The sequence below is a fragment of the Zootoca vivipara genome, chromosome 15 (genome assembly GCF_963506605.1).
Source record: "Zootoca vivipara chromosome 15, rZooViv1.1, whole genome shotgun sequence".
Classification (NCBI taxonomy): Eukaryota; Metazoa; Chordata; class Lepidosauria; order Squamata; family Lacertidae; genus Zootoca; species Zootoca vivipara.
In genome coordinates, this window is record NC_083290.1 from 35,210,464 (window position 1) to 35,229,329 (window position 18,866).

The 18,866-nt window shown below is 43.4% G+C and overlaps 1 protein-coding gene across 2 annotated transcripts in view; it reads left to right on the forward strand.

The window, feature by feature from the left end:
* DBNL (drebrin like) overlaps positions 1–15,269 on the forward strand; it is a 39,987-nt gene extending 24,718 nt beyond the window's left edge. Inside the window, exons 8-14 of one of the 2 annotated variants that reach the window (XM_035139346.2) lie at positions 2,925–2,979; positions 3,427–3,501; positions 5,686–5,791; positions 7,851–8,000; positions 10,347–10,468; positions 11,939–12,044; positions 13,621–15,269. In XM_035139346.2, coding sequence (XP_034995237.1) covers positions 2,925–2,979; positions 3,427–3,501; positions 5,686–5,791; positions 7,851–8,000; positions 10,347–10,468; positions 11,939–12,044; positions 13,621–13,760 — 754 coding nt within the window. In that variant the 3' untranslated portion in view covers positions 13,761–15,269. The remainder of the gene's footprint in view (positions 1–2,924; positions 2,980–3,426; positions 3,502–5,685; positions 5,792–7,850; positions 8,001–10,346; positions 10,469–11,938; positions 12,045–13,620) is intronic. The other variant, XM_035139347.2, reaches the window with a different exon arrangement.
* Positions 15,270–18,866: the final 3,597 nt, after the last annotated feature.

Consider the following 18,866-nt stretch of genomic DNA (forward strand, 5'->3'; position numbering starts at 1 on the left):
AATGATGAGGCTAGTTGGGCTGAGAGTGTGACCTTCCAAGGGGCCATACAGTAAATTTCATAGTTGGGGAGGTGATTTGAACCTTCACAACACACTGCAGAAATATTTCTTTTCTCTTTGGAATAGCAGTGAGTGTTAAATATTTAAAAAGATATACAGTATAGCCCTGGTTTGTTTTTGTTTTTTTAAAAAAAATCAAATTATCTCCAGTACAGATAAAGTAAGATACAGTGGTACCTCAGTTTTTGAGCGTCTCGGAGGCTGAACATTTTGGTTTTCAAACGCCAAAAACCCAGAAGTAAATTCTTCTTTTCTTGATCGTGCCTCGGAAGTTGATTCCCCCTCCCCAATTTTCTCCATTGAAATTGCAGGCCGCCCTTTGCACCTTGGTTTTCGAACATTTTGGTAGCCAAACGATCTTCCAGAACGGATTACATTAGAAAACCAAGGTACCACTATACTTTAAAGAGGCGGCAGAATAAGCCACAAAAAAGAGAGAATCTCACACTCTTCAGAAAATGGAGCACTTACAGCACTCTCAAAACAGTAGACCCCTTGAGGACAAGTGTGCCCTGCCAACACCAGAAGTAATTGTCTCTCGAGAGCAGGACTTAGGTCAGTTGGTATGATGTTTCTGGCTTACGTCTCAGTGATGTGGCAGCAAGGAGATTTGGGGTGGGGGATATGATGTTAAAAATCATCCGGTGTTCCTGTCACCAGACTTCAGTGAGCCCAGGGGAAATACCCCTGAAGTGTGCAGACAAAATTAACCTGGTTCTGTAGAGACAGGTCTTTTAGGGGGACTTCCTTGTAGTTCTTTTCAAAAAGTATTTCTGCTCCAAAGGTTGAGAAGACTGTTCTGTGGCATAATGCGCTAAAAATTAAATTTGAGCTTGCTGATTGTTTTCCTGTTTCACTCTTTTAAATTTAGTTTTGAGAGAGCAAAAAGTTAAAATAAACACGACATACACCACTAAATACATGCGCACTACATAAAAATAGCAGAATACATAAAAACCTGAAGTATCTGGAAAAGGCAGAGTATAACTTGGTATAATATTCCATATAACCATAAAAATGTATTTTTGGGTCATAATAATAGGTTAGCATTGGAGTTAAGTGCGGAATGGGATATGGGATTATTACTGTGTGTGTTAACTTCAGCTAAACGTGCACAGCTGCCAGTGTAGGGTGATGTTTTATGGATGATATGGATCTATTATGAAAGAAAGAAGGAAAGAATTGCCATGACGTTTGCAGTGTACGGGATTTTATTCATAAACCATTTTAAATGCTAGTTTTCAGGATAGCATTCTCTTTTTACTGTTAAATATATGTCTCTCTCTCTCTCGTGTGTGTGTATATGTGGTTTGTCTTCTTGGAATTTGTATATTATGAAAACAAAAGGTCTGAAGCATCTTGGTTAAAAAAAGCAGCACTAGCAAATAAAATCCTTCTTAAAGATCCAGTTCTGGGTGGGAGGCTGGTTTTCCTTGGGAAGGAATTCTATAACCATGGCACTCTCTAACTGAAAAGTCTTTTGTGAGCACTCACTTCATTTCTGAATCAGAGTTGGAAGGGACCCCAAGTGTAATCTATTCCAATACTCTGCTAATGCAGGAAATCTGGAATGTAGGAAGCTGCATTAACAGCGAGTCAGATTTTTGGCCTGTCTAGCCCAGGATTGTCTTTCTACCCCAGCAGCACTGGGAGGTGCTAACAAATTAAACCTGGGTCTTACTACGTGCAAAGCATTAAGAAAAGGTTTATCATTACATTTATTATATTCCTCCTTTTTTTCAAGGAGCTCACAGTAGTGTTATTCTTTCAGCACCCCTCCAATTTATACTCACGGCAACTTGTGAGGGGTAGGTTAGGCTGAGAGAGAGTGACTGCTCCAAGGCTACCCAGTGAATTTCAGGGCTGACTTGGAATTTGAATCCTTGTCTCCCAAGTCCTAGTCTGATGCTATAGTAGTAGTAGTAGTAGTAGTAGTAGTAGTAGTAGTAGTAATAAAAAGGTAAAGGGACCCCTGACCATCAGGTCCAGTCGTATCCGACTCTGGGGTTGCGGCGCTCATCTCGCTCTATAGGCCAAGGGAGCCGGCGTTTGTCCGCAGACAGCTTCCGGGCCATGTGGCCAGCATGACAAAGCTGCTTCTGGCGAACCAGAGCAGTGCACGGAAACGCCGTTTACCTTCCCGCCGGAGCGGTCCCTATTTATCTACTTGCACTTTGATGTGCTTTCAAACTGCTAGGTGGGCAGGAGCTGGGACCAAGCAAGGGGAGCTCACCCCGTTGCAGGGATTCAAACCGCCGACCTTCTGATCAGCAAACCCTAGACTCTGTGATTTAACCCACAGCGCCACCTGGGTCCCTAGTAGTAGTAGTAGTAATAATAATAATAATAATAATAATAATAATAATAATAATAATTTATACCCCGCCATCCCCAGCCAGGGCCAGGCTCAGGGCGGCTAAACACCAAATATAAATTACAATAAAACAAAATAAAAAAATTCCTTCAAGCAGCACCTTAGAGCCCAACTAAGCTTGTCATTGGTATGAGCTTTTGTGTGCATGCACACTTCTTCAGATACACTGAAACAGAAGTCACCAGGCGCTTATATATAGTGAGAGGGTGGGGAGGGGTATTACTCAGAAGGGTGGTGGGAATGGGTGATTGACTGACTGATAGCTGTTGATGACTATTAACGCCTGCAGTTGGTCTTACAGGAAAAAGCAAGGGGTGAGATGGCTAACGATTGGCCGTTAACAGCTATCAGTCAGTCAATCACCCATTCCCACCACTCTTCTGAGTAACGTGTCTGGCAACTTCTGTGCACTTCTATGTTGAATATTTGAACCGTCATTGACATAACTTCGTTTAACTGTGGAGGTTTTTGTTTTTGTTTTAATTTGCAGGAAATTCCAACAACAGCAGGACACGGAGTCTGTCAGTAAAGAAAAACAACAATGGGTAAGGTCTGAAATCGTAACTTTTCCTGTTGGTCGAAGTGTTCTTTAAAAAAAAACTTATGAATACAGAAGGAGCTGTGTTGCCTGCAAAGATCACACAGAACAGCACCGTCCTGTCTTGATACTTGCAGGCAAGCACTGGGCTCTTAAACTGTGGATCTCTAAATGCTTCTTATGCTGTTCATCATTCACAGCTTAAAGGTCTATTTCATTTTTAAGTGTGGTACGGAGAGCTGGATTCAGTGGTGTCTGTTGATCATCATTTTCTTAGGCAGGCTGCATGACCGGGCAAAGCAGTTCAGAGCCAAAGACTGATCTTTATGTTCATCATATACCTAAGTCTCATTTCTCTTGAGTTGGTTCCATCTTCCAGAGTGCAGACCTATAGACTGAGAACTGCCTCTGCTTGACCTTAGCATGGGTGTAAGGGAGTCATCTTATATTACAGAAGGAGCAGGAAGAAGATCTCAGCAAGATGCAGAAGGGTTTCCGAAGGAGGAGTGAGTCTGTGGAGAAAGCTCAGGTACATGGGAGAAAGATCCTTGACAGTCCTACTTCGTGCTTACACAGGCTGCATCTCCAAATTTGTTCTTTTTACATTGCTTCTCAATACTGGATCAAAGCAGCAATAGCAGCTGCTTTTTTGACAGGACTATAATCCATCTGTCCTGGTACACTCACTGTTTTCTACATGCATGCTTCTGTCAAAAATTTAAAAAATGCTTTATATATGGATCAGAAAGAACCTACGTACCTTTGCAAAACCTCATTGGTTTGGAAAGCCTGATCATTCATATAGAATCTTCCTTTCTTTCTTATTTCTTGGTCTTCAGCACATCTTGAGTTCCAAAATCTGCCTATACTCAGGTGTGGGGATTTCTATGGAGGTGGTAGCTTCCAGTGTATTTTCCTGACCACTTATGATTGTATATGCCTTGTATACAATCAATCACTACTTTTTCTTGATTCACTTCTGTGGCCTCTACCTCTACTCAGTTTTGCAATTGCTCTCCTGAAGAAGCAGGGTACTAATAGTCTTTCAGTGCTCAAATCAAGACACACACATGCAATTTCCACCATACACTTCTTGGCCTTCGTGCCTTCCAAAAAAACTTGCATTTAAATTTTTGACTGGTGTTGCAGAGAGCTGCTGGCCAGACCTTCACCAAGATTATGGAACCTTGGTTCTGTTCTTAAGAGTGACCACAGCTATTGAGCACAACTATTTCTCACCTCATGCATTACTTGTAAATAAATCCACCAAAGTTACCAGCTTCCAGAATTCTTGCCAGCCTGCTTTTACCCACAAGAAGGTCTGGCTAACAGAGCTCTCGGTCCCTTCTCTGCAAGCCCACCTTGAACTTTTGCAAGGTTAGTTTCCACACTGAGTGTGCAGGAGGAAGAGAGCGCTTTGCTTTCTTCACGCCCAGTAAGAAATGTGGTGCCCAAGGGAGGAATGGAGCATTCTGTACCATCTCATCCTGCAACTCACTGGTGGCCAGGCAAGTAGTGAAATACAAGACTGTGTATAACTGCTGGAATGGCAGCATAATATTTTATAAACCATAACCTCTGGTTTGGGGATATTCCACAAGAAGTTATAATGCAGTAGCTATGCATACACACATGTCCTTTTGCACACACGTGCTTTTGGATGCTTGTTTGTTAGCATGAAGGTCCAGAATCTGTTATTAAAGCCATCCTCCAGTCAAATGGCTCTTGCAAACTTGTCAGCTGAACTCCCTGTAAGGCTTACTGCCTGCACTGCTGTTCCGTTAGAATGACATATGCTGGGTCTTCTCCTCTGGTGGCAGTCCTGGATGATATCTCTTAGCTGGATCCTCTCTTCATCTCTTGGATCTTTTCTTCACCTTTTTGGAACTCTGACTTGGACTCTCTTAAGACTTGCCCAGTTGCATGTGGGGCTCCTGATAACTTCCTTGTTCCCTCTTTCCCTTTCGGAGGAGCATGGACTGTTTCTTGATAAATCCCTTTTTAATGCAAGATGGCTGGTTTTCTCATGGGCACCTGTACTCCCTTTGAGCTTCTTGAACTGCATAGGTTATGCCTTCTTGCTAACAATATTCCACCTCAGCAAATTTGTGAGGGTCTTTCTCTTTTTTGACAAGGTTGCTTCTGAATCTTCCTCATAGTGGAACTAATTCAAAATCCAGATTGCTGCATTAAACAACTCCAGGTCAATCCTCAATAATGAGCGTAGTTAAAGATGGTTGTGTTTTGCATGGGAACCTCGCATTTCTGAGCGGCCTTACTATCTGACCTTGAAATAGTGAAATATCTTTGCAGGGCCAAGATAAGTGTGTACCACTGTAAAAACAAAGCTAGAACTGTGATGCATAAAAGTTTGCTTTTCATCAGGGTAACTGATTTAACCTGATAAAAATGTCCAGGGAATTTTAGCCAATCAACCCATAGAAGTGTTCCCTCATTTTTTTCCTGTGACGTGCAGAGTCTTCTAGCCCTAAAAGAAACCATGAAGACTTTCCTAATGTACAGTATTCCTGTATCCCTGGATTTTGCCGGTGAATTTGTTAGTGATGATGAATGAAAGGTAATATATTGGCAGCCAACGACAGCACTTCCCCTTGCATGTTGAAGTCAGGTGGAAGCATTGATGCTATTTCTAGACACCCCCCCCCAATTGCTATGTTTCCTCGGGACTCAGTAAATCTTTCTCTCTGCACAGGAAGCAGCATCAATAATAGGACAAAGATCAGTGAATCCTCGTGATATCTTCAAACAAAAGGAGAGGTCCATGTCCACAGATGGGGCAGTCGTCAGTTCCCAGCCAGGTATCTGAAAGAGCAATCCTCTACTGGTATTACGCTGGGGCTGGAGATTCATTGCAGATATACCAGCGGAATGGCCTTTGTATCTGAAACATGCTTAGTCCCTTCAGCACATTGTGCGGTATTTGTCTCCTCCACCCTCACAGTGAGCAGGAGCCCCTACATGAGTCAACAAGCCCCTTTTGATCTCCTCTCCCACTGTTGGCTATCAGGACCAGTTCAGTCCCCTGCTGCTTTGCAAAGTATGTCTTCCTCTCTCCTTCCTTATGCTCTATCCTGCCCCCCCCCATCCTATTTGCTGGTGTGGGGCTGGCTGTGGAGTCCCAAGGCAAGGTACATGTTGAGGTTCTAGGATGAGGTGTGGTTTCAATGTGCTCGGCCCTCTAGGCGTGTTCTGGAGACTAGTATGTTTTGTGCAAGTGTTCTCCCTTTCGTTCTCTCCCTTGTGAGCTCAAAGTATGCACAACATGGGGACAGAAAGAGGGCACCCCCTATATCAAATCTGAGCTATGACCTCTCTGTCCATTGAGTTTATATAGTGGTGGTGGTGTCCTTTGATTGGGTGATGAGTTACAGAGTATTCTATATTCCTCTGGGTGATGTGCATGGGGCAGTCCCTGCTGCTGGGGCAGCTGCCTTTTTCTCATCTTTCCATTGAAGTCGATGGGAGAGAATTTTCTAGGCATTAGGGAATTGGGCTGATGCAAAGTCACAACATTTAGGAAGGTGTGACACTGTATTGAAGGGGTATACCAGGGGTAGGCAACCTAAGGCCCGTGGGCCGGATGTGGCCCGTGGGCCAGATGTGGCTCGCAGACAGTCCGGGAATCAGCGTGTTTTTACATGAGTAGAATGTGTCCTTTTATTTAAAACAGGCATCCCCAAAGTTCAGCCCTCCAGATGTTTTGGACTACAATGTCCATCATCCCTGACCACTGGTCCTGTTAGCTAGGGATCATGGGAGTTGTAGGCCAAAACATCTGGAGGGCCACAGTTTGGAGATGCCTGATTCTCGGTTATTTGTGGGGCCTGCCTGGTGTTTTTACATGAGTAGAATGTGTGCTTTTATTTAAAATGCATCTATGAGTTATTTGTGGGGCATAGGCATTCATTCATTCCCCCCTGCCCAAAATAGTCTAGTCTACCACATGCTCTGAGGGACGGTGGACCGGCCCATTGCTGAAAAAGGTTGCTGACCCCTGGGGTATACAAGTTGACATATGTGTACTTCACCCCTGTAACTTCCAAGCCTTACCTACGACCGTTCCATTTCAGCTGTTCTCTTTGCCAGTGGAATGTTTTCCTTGGTAGACTGTTATACCAGCATGGTATAACTGGTATAGCAGGGGTTTACTCCAAATCCTTTCTCTAAATCCTGTAGTTCCTCAGTATAGGATTGCACCCTTAAACAGGATCAGAAGAACGTGGAGGCAGTTATTTCCCAGGACAGTTGCTTTCCAATATGCCATGCTGCACGCAATTATACTCTGATCATTTTGTATGAAAGCATAGATCATTGCTAAGGAAACTTAACTGTGGTTTGGCACAGATGTTGTTGGGCTGGTGCTCCCACCATCTCCCATCGGGCATGCTGGCTGGGGCTGATAGGAGGTGGTGTCCAACAAAATCCAGAGCATTGTATGTTCCTTATCCCTGAATGGTTAAACCAGTATTTAAAAATGAAACAAAACAAAACAAAACAACAAAAAAGATGGGTTTTTTTAGACACAGTGTCTGAACTGGCAAGCCATAGTTATGGGACCAGAGTGCAAATAGTAATTAAAAGAGCAGCATTCTAAACCATTCTATTTTTCTGTCTGTCTGTTCATTACAAACCTGTGGATTATGTGTCTCTCTGTAATAGCTGACTGAGACGACTAACAGCTATAAAATGATAACACCACAATAAAAAAGTATTACGGCATATACTAAAATTATTATCGTGAAGGCAGTAATGAACTAAATCACATGGGTTGTCTTAAGGGCTGCTTAGTGAATGGTCGCCAAAAGATGTCTGTATCTCACCATTTTGTGTGTTGTATTCATGTGCCCCCTTTCCTAGGCAAGTTGCGGAGCCCCTTTCTCCAGCAGAACAGTCAAGCAGAGGCTCCTGTATCCCCTGTCCATCCTGCCGTGCAAGATGTTCACCCTCCTCCTGTTGTCCGTTCGTCTGTACATGATACACCTCCAGCCTCTCCTGTTCCTGAACTTGGTAAAGCTAATATAAGAGAGCTTATGGGTTCAGTTCCTTGATTATGGCAGGTTTTCAATAGCTGAAGATGTTTAGGTAGTCACCCATGATCCGTTTGTCCCAACCATAGTGAAGGAGGAGTGCATAACAAACACAACTTGAAATCTAGTTTCGTTGGTAGGTGTATACTTAAAACTCTTTTTGTTTCCATTCCATTAAAATTAAATATTTCTCCGCTAAATATTCCTTGGGCTACCTAGCTACATTTTTAAAAACTGGGTGGGTTTCCAAATCCTCCTTGCTGAGGCCCATATGGCTAATTCAAGAACAATAGGAGTTATATTTCTGCCCAGCTCAGCACTTTTACCTATGGAGGACAACATATGCTCAGGGCTGTTCAGTGTCCTTCATCTTGTATAGCAGCTTCATAAACTTCTCCCACAGGTATAGGTGTAAGCCAGTGTTTCTCAAACTTGGGCCCCCAGCTGTTGTTGGACTACAACTCCCATCATCCCTGACCACTGGTTCTGCTAGGTTGGGATGATTGGAGTTGTAGTCCCACAGCTGTTTGAAAAACTCTCGTGTAAGCCATGCACATTTTTGTTTGGTTGTAAGTTGCTTTTGGATGCCTTGGACAAGGTAAAGCGACTAATTTTTTTTAAAGAAAAATAAAATAAAAACAATCTTTTCCCATGACTACTTGCCCTATGTTCCTTTTCCCCATCCTCATTTTTTTCTTTTGGAAGGTATATTATCAAGACCAGGCAACCCCAAACTTCGGCCCTCCAGATGTTTTGGACTACAATTCCCATCATCCCTGACCACTGGTCCTCTTAGCTAGGGATCATGGGAGTTGTAGGCCAAAACATCTGGAGGGCCGCAGTTTGGGGATGCCTGATCAAGACATTTGTGTATCTCAGCTCCCCAAAAGCTTGCCAGCTTCGGTATGGACCTGGGCTCCTGTCTTGTCATCATTGTTTAGCATTCTCATTGGCCTGTAGATCCTCCTTTAGTCACCAGCTATTCTGATGTTATAAGAAGTCTGGTGGATCCAAATTCTGGTACGACATCTCTAGCCTTTTTTATTTGCTCAGAGTCATCTTTCCTTAATCTAAAGCAGGTATATGGATGCAGCTATTACTGAACTGCAACTCTCATCATTCCTGGCCATTGATCATGCTTGCTGGGGCTGATGGGAGTTGTTGTTCAACACCAGCTGGAAGGCCAAAATTTCCCCACACCTTTCTAAAGAGACAGAAGTTTTCCCTCTGACTTCTCTGTGTTTTGTTTTTGTCTGTAGAGCATTGTTGGGGGTGTATACACACACACACACACACACACACACACACACACGTGCTCGCTGCTTGTATAAAATGTCCCTATACCACTGTATGTAGATCTTTTTATTTTGCTCTAGAAAAGACAGTAGCTTTTGTAACGGGCAAGCTTAAAAAAGAGCTGATCCCCCCCCCAAGTTGATTCAGGGAATCCCCGACATTTGTAAGAGTTTTAGTGGGTAGCTAAAGAAGAGAGAATGGGGAAGCAAGTAAAAAGTTACTAACCTGCCCAGAAAGGGATATAACTACTTAGGCTATTGTACTAAATCATCTGAGAAAGCTCATATGCTCAAATACTACCGGTATGAGGTAGGCACTGCATGTTAAAATGGAAACTTGGTGGTGCCCATTGAATCATTGGACTCATAATTGAGGCCGAACATTGTCTACAATCGTCTTACATTTCGCTATAAAGATCTGCACACTTAAGAATTAGATTCACCATATAGTGGTATCAGAATAATATTTTTTTAAAAAAAAAGTTGAAGGATAATCTCATAAATTATTATTATTATTATTATTATTGCAAAAGGTAATGTTATCTTCATAAAGTACTAAAAAAATGAAGAGTTGCTATACAGTACATTTTGAAAAAGACAGTTCCCTGGTGACAGGCTTGCAATTTAAATACTTAGTCGAAGATAGGACAGGTGACAGGCAAAAGTCACAGCATGACTTTAGTTGATAGGAAGAAGTGAGGTGTGGCAAAGGTGAATCCATATACCTATAGGGTGATCAGAACTGCAAAGAAATCCTGCAAAAATCCTTTTAAGGTTTTAAAAAGACCATGTCTGGACTGCTGCTCTAAGCATGGGACGACTTTTACATCCATATCTAATATCTAATAACGTTAGGGTGCCACCATCAAGCCATTCATTAATGGATCCTAATCACTCCATTTGAGTAGCAGACTTTCTCCTTTGAGATTGTGTGCAGTATTTGTGGCTTCTCTGAATGAAGACCTGTTCGGAAAAGATGAAATTGATAGCAAACCTAATGGCTGAAACAGAAGGGTGTGTTGTTCTTCCAGGTGATTCTGTCAGGCAGAACAACTACAAATCAGGAGCTCCGACCTACGAACCAGAAGAGAAACACGAAGCTGTGTACGAAGAACCCCCTAGTGAACGGGTGATCTATGATGAACCCCCTGAGGTTAGTCTTCATGCACACGAGATCATTTCCTGCCTTATTTATGCCGATCTGCTTCTTACATTCCGCTTGCGAGTGCTGTTGCTTATGTAGCCAGAGCTTATGCGCAAGGGGAAGGGATCGGTAGGTGTGAGGGAACCCAGAGGTTTGCATAATGAGAAAAATGTTTGGGGTGGTGGAAAACTAGGGGAGAATCCCTAGTTCATGTCCCTGTGCTCAGTTCATGTTCCTGTGCATGTGTATAACAGAAAACCGAAAGGGGGAAGGGAAGATTGTGGAAGACGGCATGGGTAACTTACTGGAACAGCCAGCATTGTCAGTGGTCAGGGATGATGAGAGCAGAAGTCTATGGCAGCCAGAAGGTTACCCTTGAGATAGTGCTTCAGCTCATATGCTCGGAAGAACAGACTGAATTCTTTTATTCAGTATGTCAGTGATGGTGTCTCTAAAGACCCACCCTTCACACATTCATCAGTCCTGGGATGCGTTATTGGGATACCTTTACACCACTTGCATTTTGTATCCTATGCTCAATTTTTCTGTTTCTGTTTTGAGTAGACCATATGTTACCTGTATCTTGATGGAAGGTTGTCATTGCTGCTTGGGCTTTTAAAATTTGTTTTCCTTTAAAACATCAATAAATTTAAATGTGATACACTTAGTATGCCATAGCCTTTAGTCACCCTCCTCCGAGATAATGATGGTTGACCTCATAGTTTGAGCAAGCCCTAATAAACTCAGTAATAGGGAAAAATAGCCACCAATCTGTTTTGCTCCAGCATAACATTGTTGTGCAAGGGAACGTAGAAGCAGATTGTGGATTTTGTATTTGTGCAATAGTTTGCTCAATCAGTTGCATGACAAGTTTCTTCTAGTGTGCTGTTGCTCTAGATTACCTGTCTGTTAGCACAAGAAGCCCTGCAGTAGCAGAGGGAGAATGTTTGCTCCAGACCCATATAAATGAATAAAGCTTGTATTCACATTACATCTGAACCCAGGATTGTGGTTTGTTTCTCCCTAACAAGCCAGGATCTCTGGCCACCCTTAAACCACCCTGGGTTATTAGGGAGAGACATGGCACCACCTTGGGTTCAGAAGTTGATAAGTGTGACTTCCTGGTTCATTTCTCCACTCGCAGAAAGGGAGAGATTAAGCAGGAGCTGTCTGGAGTTCAGGCTAGTGCACTGCCCATGCCTAAGAAACCATGATAAGCCGAAACCCATGGTTTACTGTGGCACATGAATGCAGCCACTGTTGTTCTATCTGCTTATTTCACCTTTCCATCTTCTTGCTCTGAATCCCCCCCCCCCAAAAGCAAACACCTTTAACATGTATAAACTGGCGTATATTTGACGCATGGATTTTGTTTGTTAGAATTTAGCTGGAAGATTTTTTAAAAAAACTAATGACCCTTGGTAGCTGTCAGTACCATTTGACATATCCTACTTAATTCTGTTAACTCTTCATTTGCAGGAACAGCCCGAAGATACTAAATATGACTATGTTGATAATTACCAACAAAATCTTAACTTGGAGGGAAAAGGCTTATGCGCTCGAGCTCTCTATGATTATCAAGCTGGTATGTTTTGTGTCGTTTGTTATCTTCCATTCACCGAAATGCTTGCCTCTGGGCATAGTCTGTTCCCACTCAGGTTAGATAGAAATTACAAGATGCATTTTTCTTACATTGTGCCCCATATAGAGTAGATTAGGTACTGTCCCAGTTAAAGGATTGACAGGTGGCTGGTGTGATGGCCAGGGAAGAAGGAACCAAAAATGGTGAAGCATAAGTATCCTTTATTCTGGCTATCAGAAGCCCTGCTTGAAACACACTCTTTCCTATAGTTGTTAGCATCTGTTGTCTAATCTCCTTTTTTTTAAAAGAAAAATGTTGGGGAGATTCTTAGGAATTCTGATATGTTCATTTATTCTACAACAGGAAGATCCCTTCCTGTGCTGCACAGTGACAGCCACAGAGATGGTAACTGGGGGAAATAGGTTTTATTCACAGCACAAAGCATGTGATGTAGGAAAGGGTCAAAGAGCACTTCTCTGTGAACACTTGCTGTCTCTACTTGATTCATGGCTGGTATTTGCAGCTGATCTCAAAGCGCTTGGCAGCGTGGGGGGGGGGGGGAAATGCAACCTCTTGCATATGTTGAATGAAACCTTTTTCAAAAGAGGGTTTTGAAACCAGCCCTGAAAGGTAGCACAGACACCAGTGCACTAAAGTAATGTTTCAGGCTATCCCCTGGGAGTCATGACTGCTGTGCAGTAGGACATCTAGAAATCTTTGATGGTTGTCAACCGCAGTCCCATACAGTCCCAGTATTACAGCAGCTTAGCTTCAGCATCATAACTTTTCTAACAACTGCAGGGCTACTTCACAAATGAAGCCTCAGCCCGCACTTGCTTTGGTATCGAAAGTTCTAGCAGAATCTGGTACCAAGACATCAGCCACCTTTCTAAAGGATGATGGACATTCCTACTTCAGGATGTAGATAAGTCAAAGGAACGTACCTCTGTGGTAGAGCTCTGCAGGCAGAAGTTCCCAGGTTCAATCTCTGGCATCTCCAGTTAAAAATGGATCAGGTTGCAGGTGATATGAAAGGTCTTCACATGAAGAATTTCTGGCCATTGACTCAGTCACTACTGGGCTTAGATGGACAAGTCGTCTGTCATGGTATAAGGCTTTTTCCTGTTTGGGTGGGTTAAGTTCCATTCTATGTCATTCCCCACCACCACCACTAGAATCCCTGCAAAGACAGATATGCATTAATGTTGCCAAGCAAGGTGACATAGCCAGGATCTCTTAGCAGTTAAGGTCAGCAACCTTTTTCAGCCATGGGCCGGTCCAGACCATGTGGTGGGCCGGACTATATTCTTTGGGGGGGGGGAACCTAGAGATGCATTTTAAATAAAAGCACACATTCTACTCATGTAAAAACATGCTGATTCCTGGACCGTCCGTGGGCTGGTTTGAGAAGGCGATTGGGTCGCATCCGGCTCCCGGGCCTTAGGTTGCCTACCCCTGAGTTAAGGCATAACTAAACTGTGTCAACGTGGTCCTGAGTATGCACTCTTGCTGGGCTATATGCTCTCCTTAAACAAGTATTTGTTTTTCCCCTGAAATCCTGTCTGTTCCCACCTTTCAGCTGATGACACGGAGATCTCTTTTGACCCTGAGAACATTATCACGAGCATTGAGATGATCGATGAGGGCTGGTGGCGTGGTTATGGTCCCGATGGTCACTTTGGGATGTTCCCTGCCAACTATGTAGAACTCATTGAATAACTGGCCTTTGCCGGAGGAAGAATGCAAGCAATACCTGAAAGAACAACAACTCCTCTTATCAAATCCAATTCTTCAAGGTGGAATTGTGTGGCTTTTAAGAGTGAAGTGCTCGTTTCTCTGTGCCCCTGTTGCTGGAGCAGTATCTGTCCCTGCCCAATGAAGCAGACCTCTTCCTTTCCCTCCTTTTAATTTTCCTTAATGGGTACTTTTCAAGTGAAGGTAGGGAATCAGTCTTGACACTGCATAACACTTTCCTTCACTTTTTTTAATGGAAAAATTGCCCTTTAGCGCATCCTCTTCAAACACACAGCCCTCTGAACACCAGTGTGCAGTATTTAGAAGATAGTGCTTAGCAGAAATAGATTCCTAACCTTCCCGTCTCTTCAATGCAAACTGATTTTTTCATTCCGTGTGTTGCAACTTTCTAAGATAGCATAAGGAGGTATCTTAGGAAACACCTACTGTGTTTACTTACTAGCCTATGTAACTTGTCTGTGTGATTTGGGCCTGCAGTCCACAGTTTTTCCAGAGCATTGCTTTGGAGAAAATGGATTGCGAGTTGGAGGCTTCTCCGCTCCCTTTGAGATGCCAATCTACTAGGAACTGCTTCAGGGCAAGCCCTGTCGAAATGAATGGTTTTGTACGATCACTCCCCAGTGTTCTTGTGCAACTCACCTTCCATTTCATTGGAGTCATTCCTGAATGGGAGATTGTGCCCTCAAACTACTCTAACCTTTGTGCAAGGACCAAGTTGCCTGGCTTTTAGGTTGTTAAGTCTATGTGGAAATTTCCCCCCCCCCCTGCTTTTAAAGTAAAAGCTTGCCCTGTTTCTTGAGACATGGCTTCAGAGACAAACACCATTAAAGCAGGTAATAGACAAATGCCCTGCAAGCAATGCTAGCTTTCAGCTGTGGTGCACATTGCTTTAAATACAATGCTGTGTCTGTACATGTTTGTGTGGTTTGGTTCATATGTGAGGGACTTGACTTCTGCATTATCTTCTCTGGTTTTTTGTTTTTTTTAATAAAAAAAGCCTTATGTTGCTTTTACATAATAATTGGATTAATTCCTCCCCTCCCCTTTAAAACAGAACCTGAAAAGAAACCTCAGACACAACTGAGCACTCAGGAGTGTCCCAGATTTGTGCTTTGTAATTGTGTGACACTGTTATGACGTACTAGCTACAGGTGTATGGTTTAAAAAAAATAGCCATTTTTACATTCCTTTTATTTGTCTTGCTCAAGGCAGCTTTGATAGGATTCTCAAGGAACTTCAAAAATGCATCCTGTGCAGGTACCTGAGGTAGAGAATGAGTATTATAAAGGTTAATCTGTTTGCTTAGGATGTAAAAGAAATGGCATTGCAAGGTCCAAGTCCTGTCTCCCCTGCTTTTATGCAGGATGTGGGGGTGATTATGGAACCAAGAGATTCTAAGGCAGTTCTCTGCTGATCTCCCAACTACGTTGTATTCAGTGGCATTTTAGAAAGTGACAGGTTTGTGTGGTTTTTTTTTAAAAAAAGATAGGGAGCAGCTTCCAGAAGGTTTAATTTCCATATGCTTCTCCATTCTGGAGAATGGAGAATTAGCTAAAGCTAAAGTATCCATTCCATTTTAATTCAGCATTTCTGTCTTATGCCCCCACTCCAGGTAGTCAAAGTGGTGTTTTCCAGATGCTGTTGGACTGCAACTCCCATCAGCCCCTGCCAGCATGGCCAGTCGTCAGAGCTGATGGGAGTTGTAGTCTAGCAGCTCCTCGAGGGCACCATATTGGTTCGAGATGTACTGTAGTGGAAATCTTTTCAGAAGCGCTCCCCATGGTAACTCTCCATTACAAATCAATATGGGACCTCTTTTGCCCTGACAGCTTTGGGGAATACTTTGAAAGGACCATACTTTAATTTGTTTCCTTAATTCTATCTTTCCCATTCAGGAACAATTAAGGCATGTTCCCTTTGGGATGTTTGCAGCAGGCCAGCCATGGCTTCACAGGGAATTCTTTAGAGTTGATTCTTATTAGAATTGCTAATCATGCTGGAGGGTCATTGCTGTTTCGGTTGCTGCTGTTCACTGCATCTCCTGTTCAGATCCTCCTTTTTGCCAGCCTTCTGCCGTGCATGAAGATTTGGGAGTGGGGAAAAGCTTGTGACTTGTATCAGGGTGATCTGAATAATAATAATAATAATAATAAAATGAAGTGATTTAAATTACTCCAGTGAATTGTGTTTGTTTGTTTCATGTGCGGTTTGCTCCCTGTCCTTTTCAAGGTCAAAGAAGGGCTTTGGTCTCAGCGGAGTATCTCATGTTAATACTGTAATGCATTGGGGTGCAGTGTGCGCGTCATTAATTATCTTTGGCTTTCTGGAGTCTAGTCTTGGTTTCTATCAATTAGAGGAAGCGTCCCACTGTAATTGCTTCATCCCTCTGTGCTCAAGTGCTTCTCTGAACAGGCTCTTCACATTTTTCTGCTACAGAATGAAGCCACCGTATAACAAACAGTGGGGTTACTTTATGTAAGGACAGGCAAATCGAACCGTTGATTCTCCCCATTTTTACATACCCTAAACATAACATAAGGGACCCAGGTGGCTCTGTGGTTAAACCACAGAGCCTAGGGCTTGCTGATCAGAAGGTCGGCGGTTCGAATCCCTGTGACGGGGTGAGCTCCCGTTGCTTGGTCCCAGCTCCTGCCAACCTAGCAGTTCGAAAGCACGTCAAAATGCAAGTAGATAAATAGGAACCGCTACAGCGGGAAGGTAAACAGCGTTTCCATGTGCTGCTCTGGTTTGCCAGAAGCGGCTTTGTCATGCTGGCCACATGACCTGGAAGCTGTCCCTCGGCCAATAATGCGAGATGAGCGCGCAACCCCAGAGTCGGTCACGACTGGACCTAATGGTCAGGGGTCCCTTTACCTTTTACCTTTGTAAACATAACATAACATCTTGTGAATGGGTCTGCCGTGCTTTGGATTCCTAACCCACTGTGCAAATGGTACTTGTCACAAAGTAACAAATGAAATTAAGTTCACTTATTGTAAGGTGCTCCGGAATCCAAATGCAAATTGGATATATTTTCAATATTAACAGCCAGGTTGGCTGGAAAAAAATCACTTCACTAGGCAATAGTTCAAAGCATCCTTCCGTAACCTGCTGCCCTTCAGATACAGTATTTGGACTACAGCTTCCATCACTGCTGACCATTAGCTATGGCATGATGGGCTGATAGAAGTTGCAGTCCAGAACATTTGGAGAGTACCAGGTTGCCTAAAGCAAATCCTCTGTGAGTGTTGTCTGCTTATATGTTCCTCTTATTCTTTGCCCCCAAAGACTGCCTGGACTTCCCTCAACCTCATAACATAGATCTGGGGAAGCTGCCTTCTGGCATGTTGATCATACACGAGACCTCTTGCTGATAGCCAGAATGCAATATTTTTTCCTTCAGAGAGTGGACCAGTTGATTACAAAAAAAAAAGGTTGTGCATGGGGATGGCAGGAGCTGTGATGCAGGATCGAGTTAACTGGGCCAGGCAGTCACAGTGGCAGAGACAAGAGATGCATAATCGGATTGCAGTCTGGACCTCAAATTCATTTCCACTCTACCCCATTCCTTTAGCTTGTCTCCCCTGGGACCTTCTGCCACCAGCTGAGGAATCATTTGTCTTAACATATAGCTGGCTTGGGATGTGCATCTCCACACAATCTTTCCCCCTTGCTTCTGAAGCACATTTAATGCTATTTGGAAAGATTTTGTACTATTTCCCTGAGGGGGAGCAGTAATCTCTAGGTTCCCTAGAGTGGAGACAGCTCAGGGGCAAGTAGGCATTACACTGCACGGGCCAATCCTGACAGCTGCCCCTTATTTTCCTTGCACTGTAGTTTTTAGCCTGCATTTACAGTGGACATCTTCTGACCTGGAAACGTGGGCTTATTGTGCGGGCTGTTGACCAATGAAGGACTTGACTACAGTACAATCTTAACCATGTCTCTTCAGAAGTAACTCCTGTTGAGTACATTGGGGCTCACTCCCAGAATGTTAGGATTGCAAACTTAATTAACAGTCCATCATTGCATAGGAGTAAAAATAATTTACGAACCTGAAAAGCATACTTTATTTTTAGGTGTCTCTGCATTTTATTTATTTTTGCATTTCCGTTTGTTTATTTATTCCACCATTCTTCCAAAAATTCAAGGTGATTTACGTGGTCCCCATCTCATTTTGTCCTCACGCAACCCAGAAAAGTAGTGACTAGTCCATGGTCACGCAGTGAGTTGTGTGGTTGAGTGGAGCTTTGACCCTGAATCTCCCTGGTCCTTGTCCTACATTAACAACCATGTTATACTTCTGCTGATTCGGCAAGCCTATTGCACCCAGCATTCATCTGTATACAGTGGTGCCTCGCTAGACGAATTTAATTCGTTCCATGGGTCTTTTCTTATAACGAAAAATTCATCTAGCGAATCCCATAGGAATGCATTGAATTTTTTTTGAGTTTTTTTTTGCCCATAGGAACGCATTAATTGAATTTCAATGCATTCCTATGGGAAACCGCGATTCGCTAGACGAATTTTTCATAAAACAAATTCGTCTAGCGAGGCAAGCTCAGCTCGAAAAATCCTTTCGTTAAGCGGAAATTTCGTTAAGCAGGGCATTCGTTAAGCGAGGCACCACTGTAAAAGGTAAATGACCCCTGAACGGTTAAGTTGCAGTGCTCATATCACTTTCAGGCTGAGGGAGCCAGTGTTTGTCTGCAGACAGCTTTCCGGGTCATGTGGTCAGCATGACTAAACCGCTTCTGGCGCAACGGGTCACCATGACGGAAGCCAGAGCGCATGGAAACACCGTTAACCTCCTCGCCACAGCTGTACCTACTATTTATCTGCTTGCACTGGCATGCTTTCGAACTGCTAGGTTGGCAGGAGCTGGGGCAGAGCAATGGAAGCTCACCCCGTCGTGGGGATTTCAACCGTGGGTGGCGCTGTGGTCTAAACCACTGAGCCTCTTGGGCTTGCCAATCAAAAGGTCACCTGTATGAGTGTCTGTTGAACCCACCTTCTAGGTATCTTAAATGGTATAAGAAGAACCTACTGGATCACCTAGCCAAGCATCCT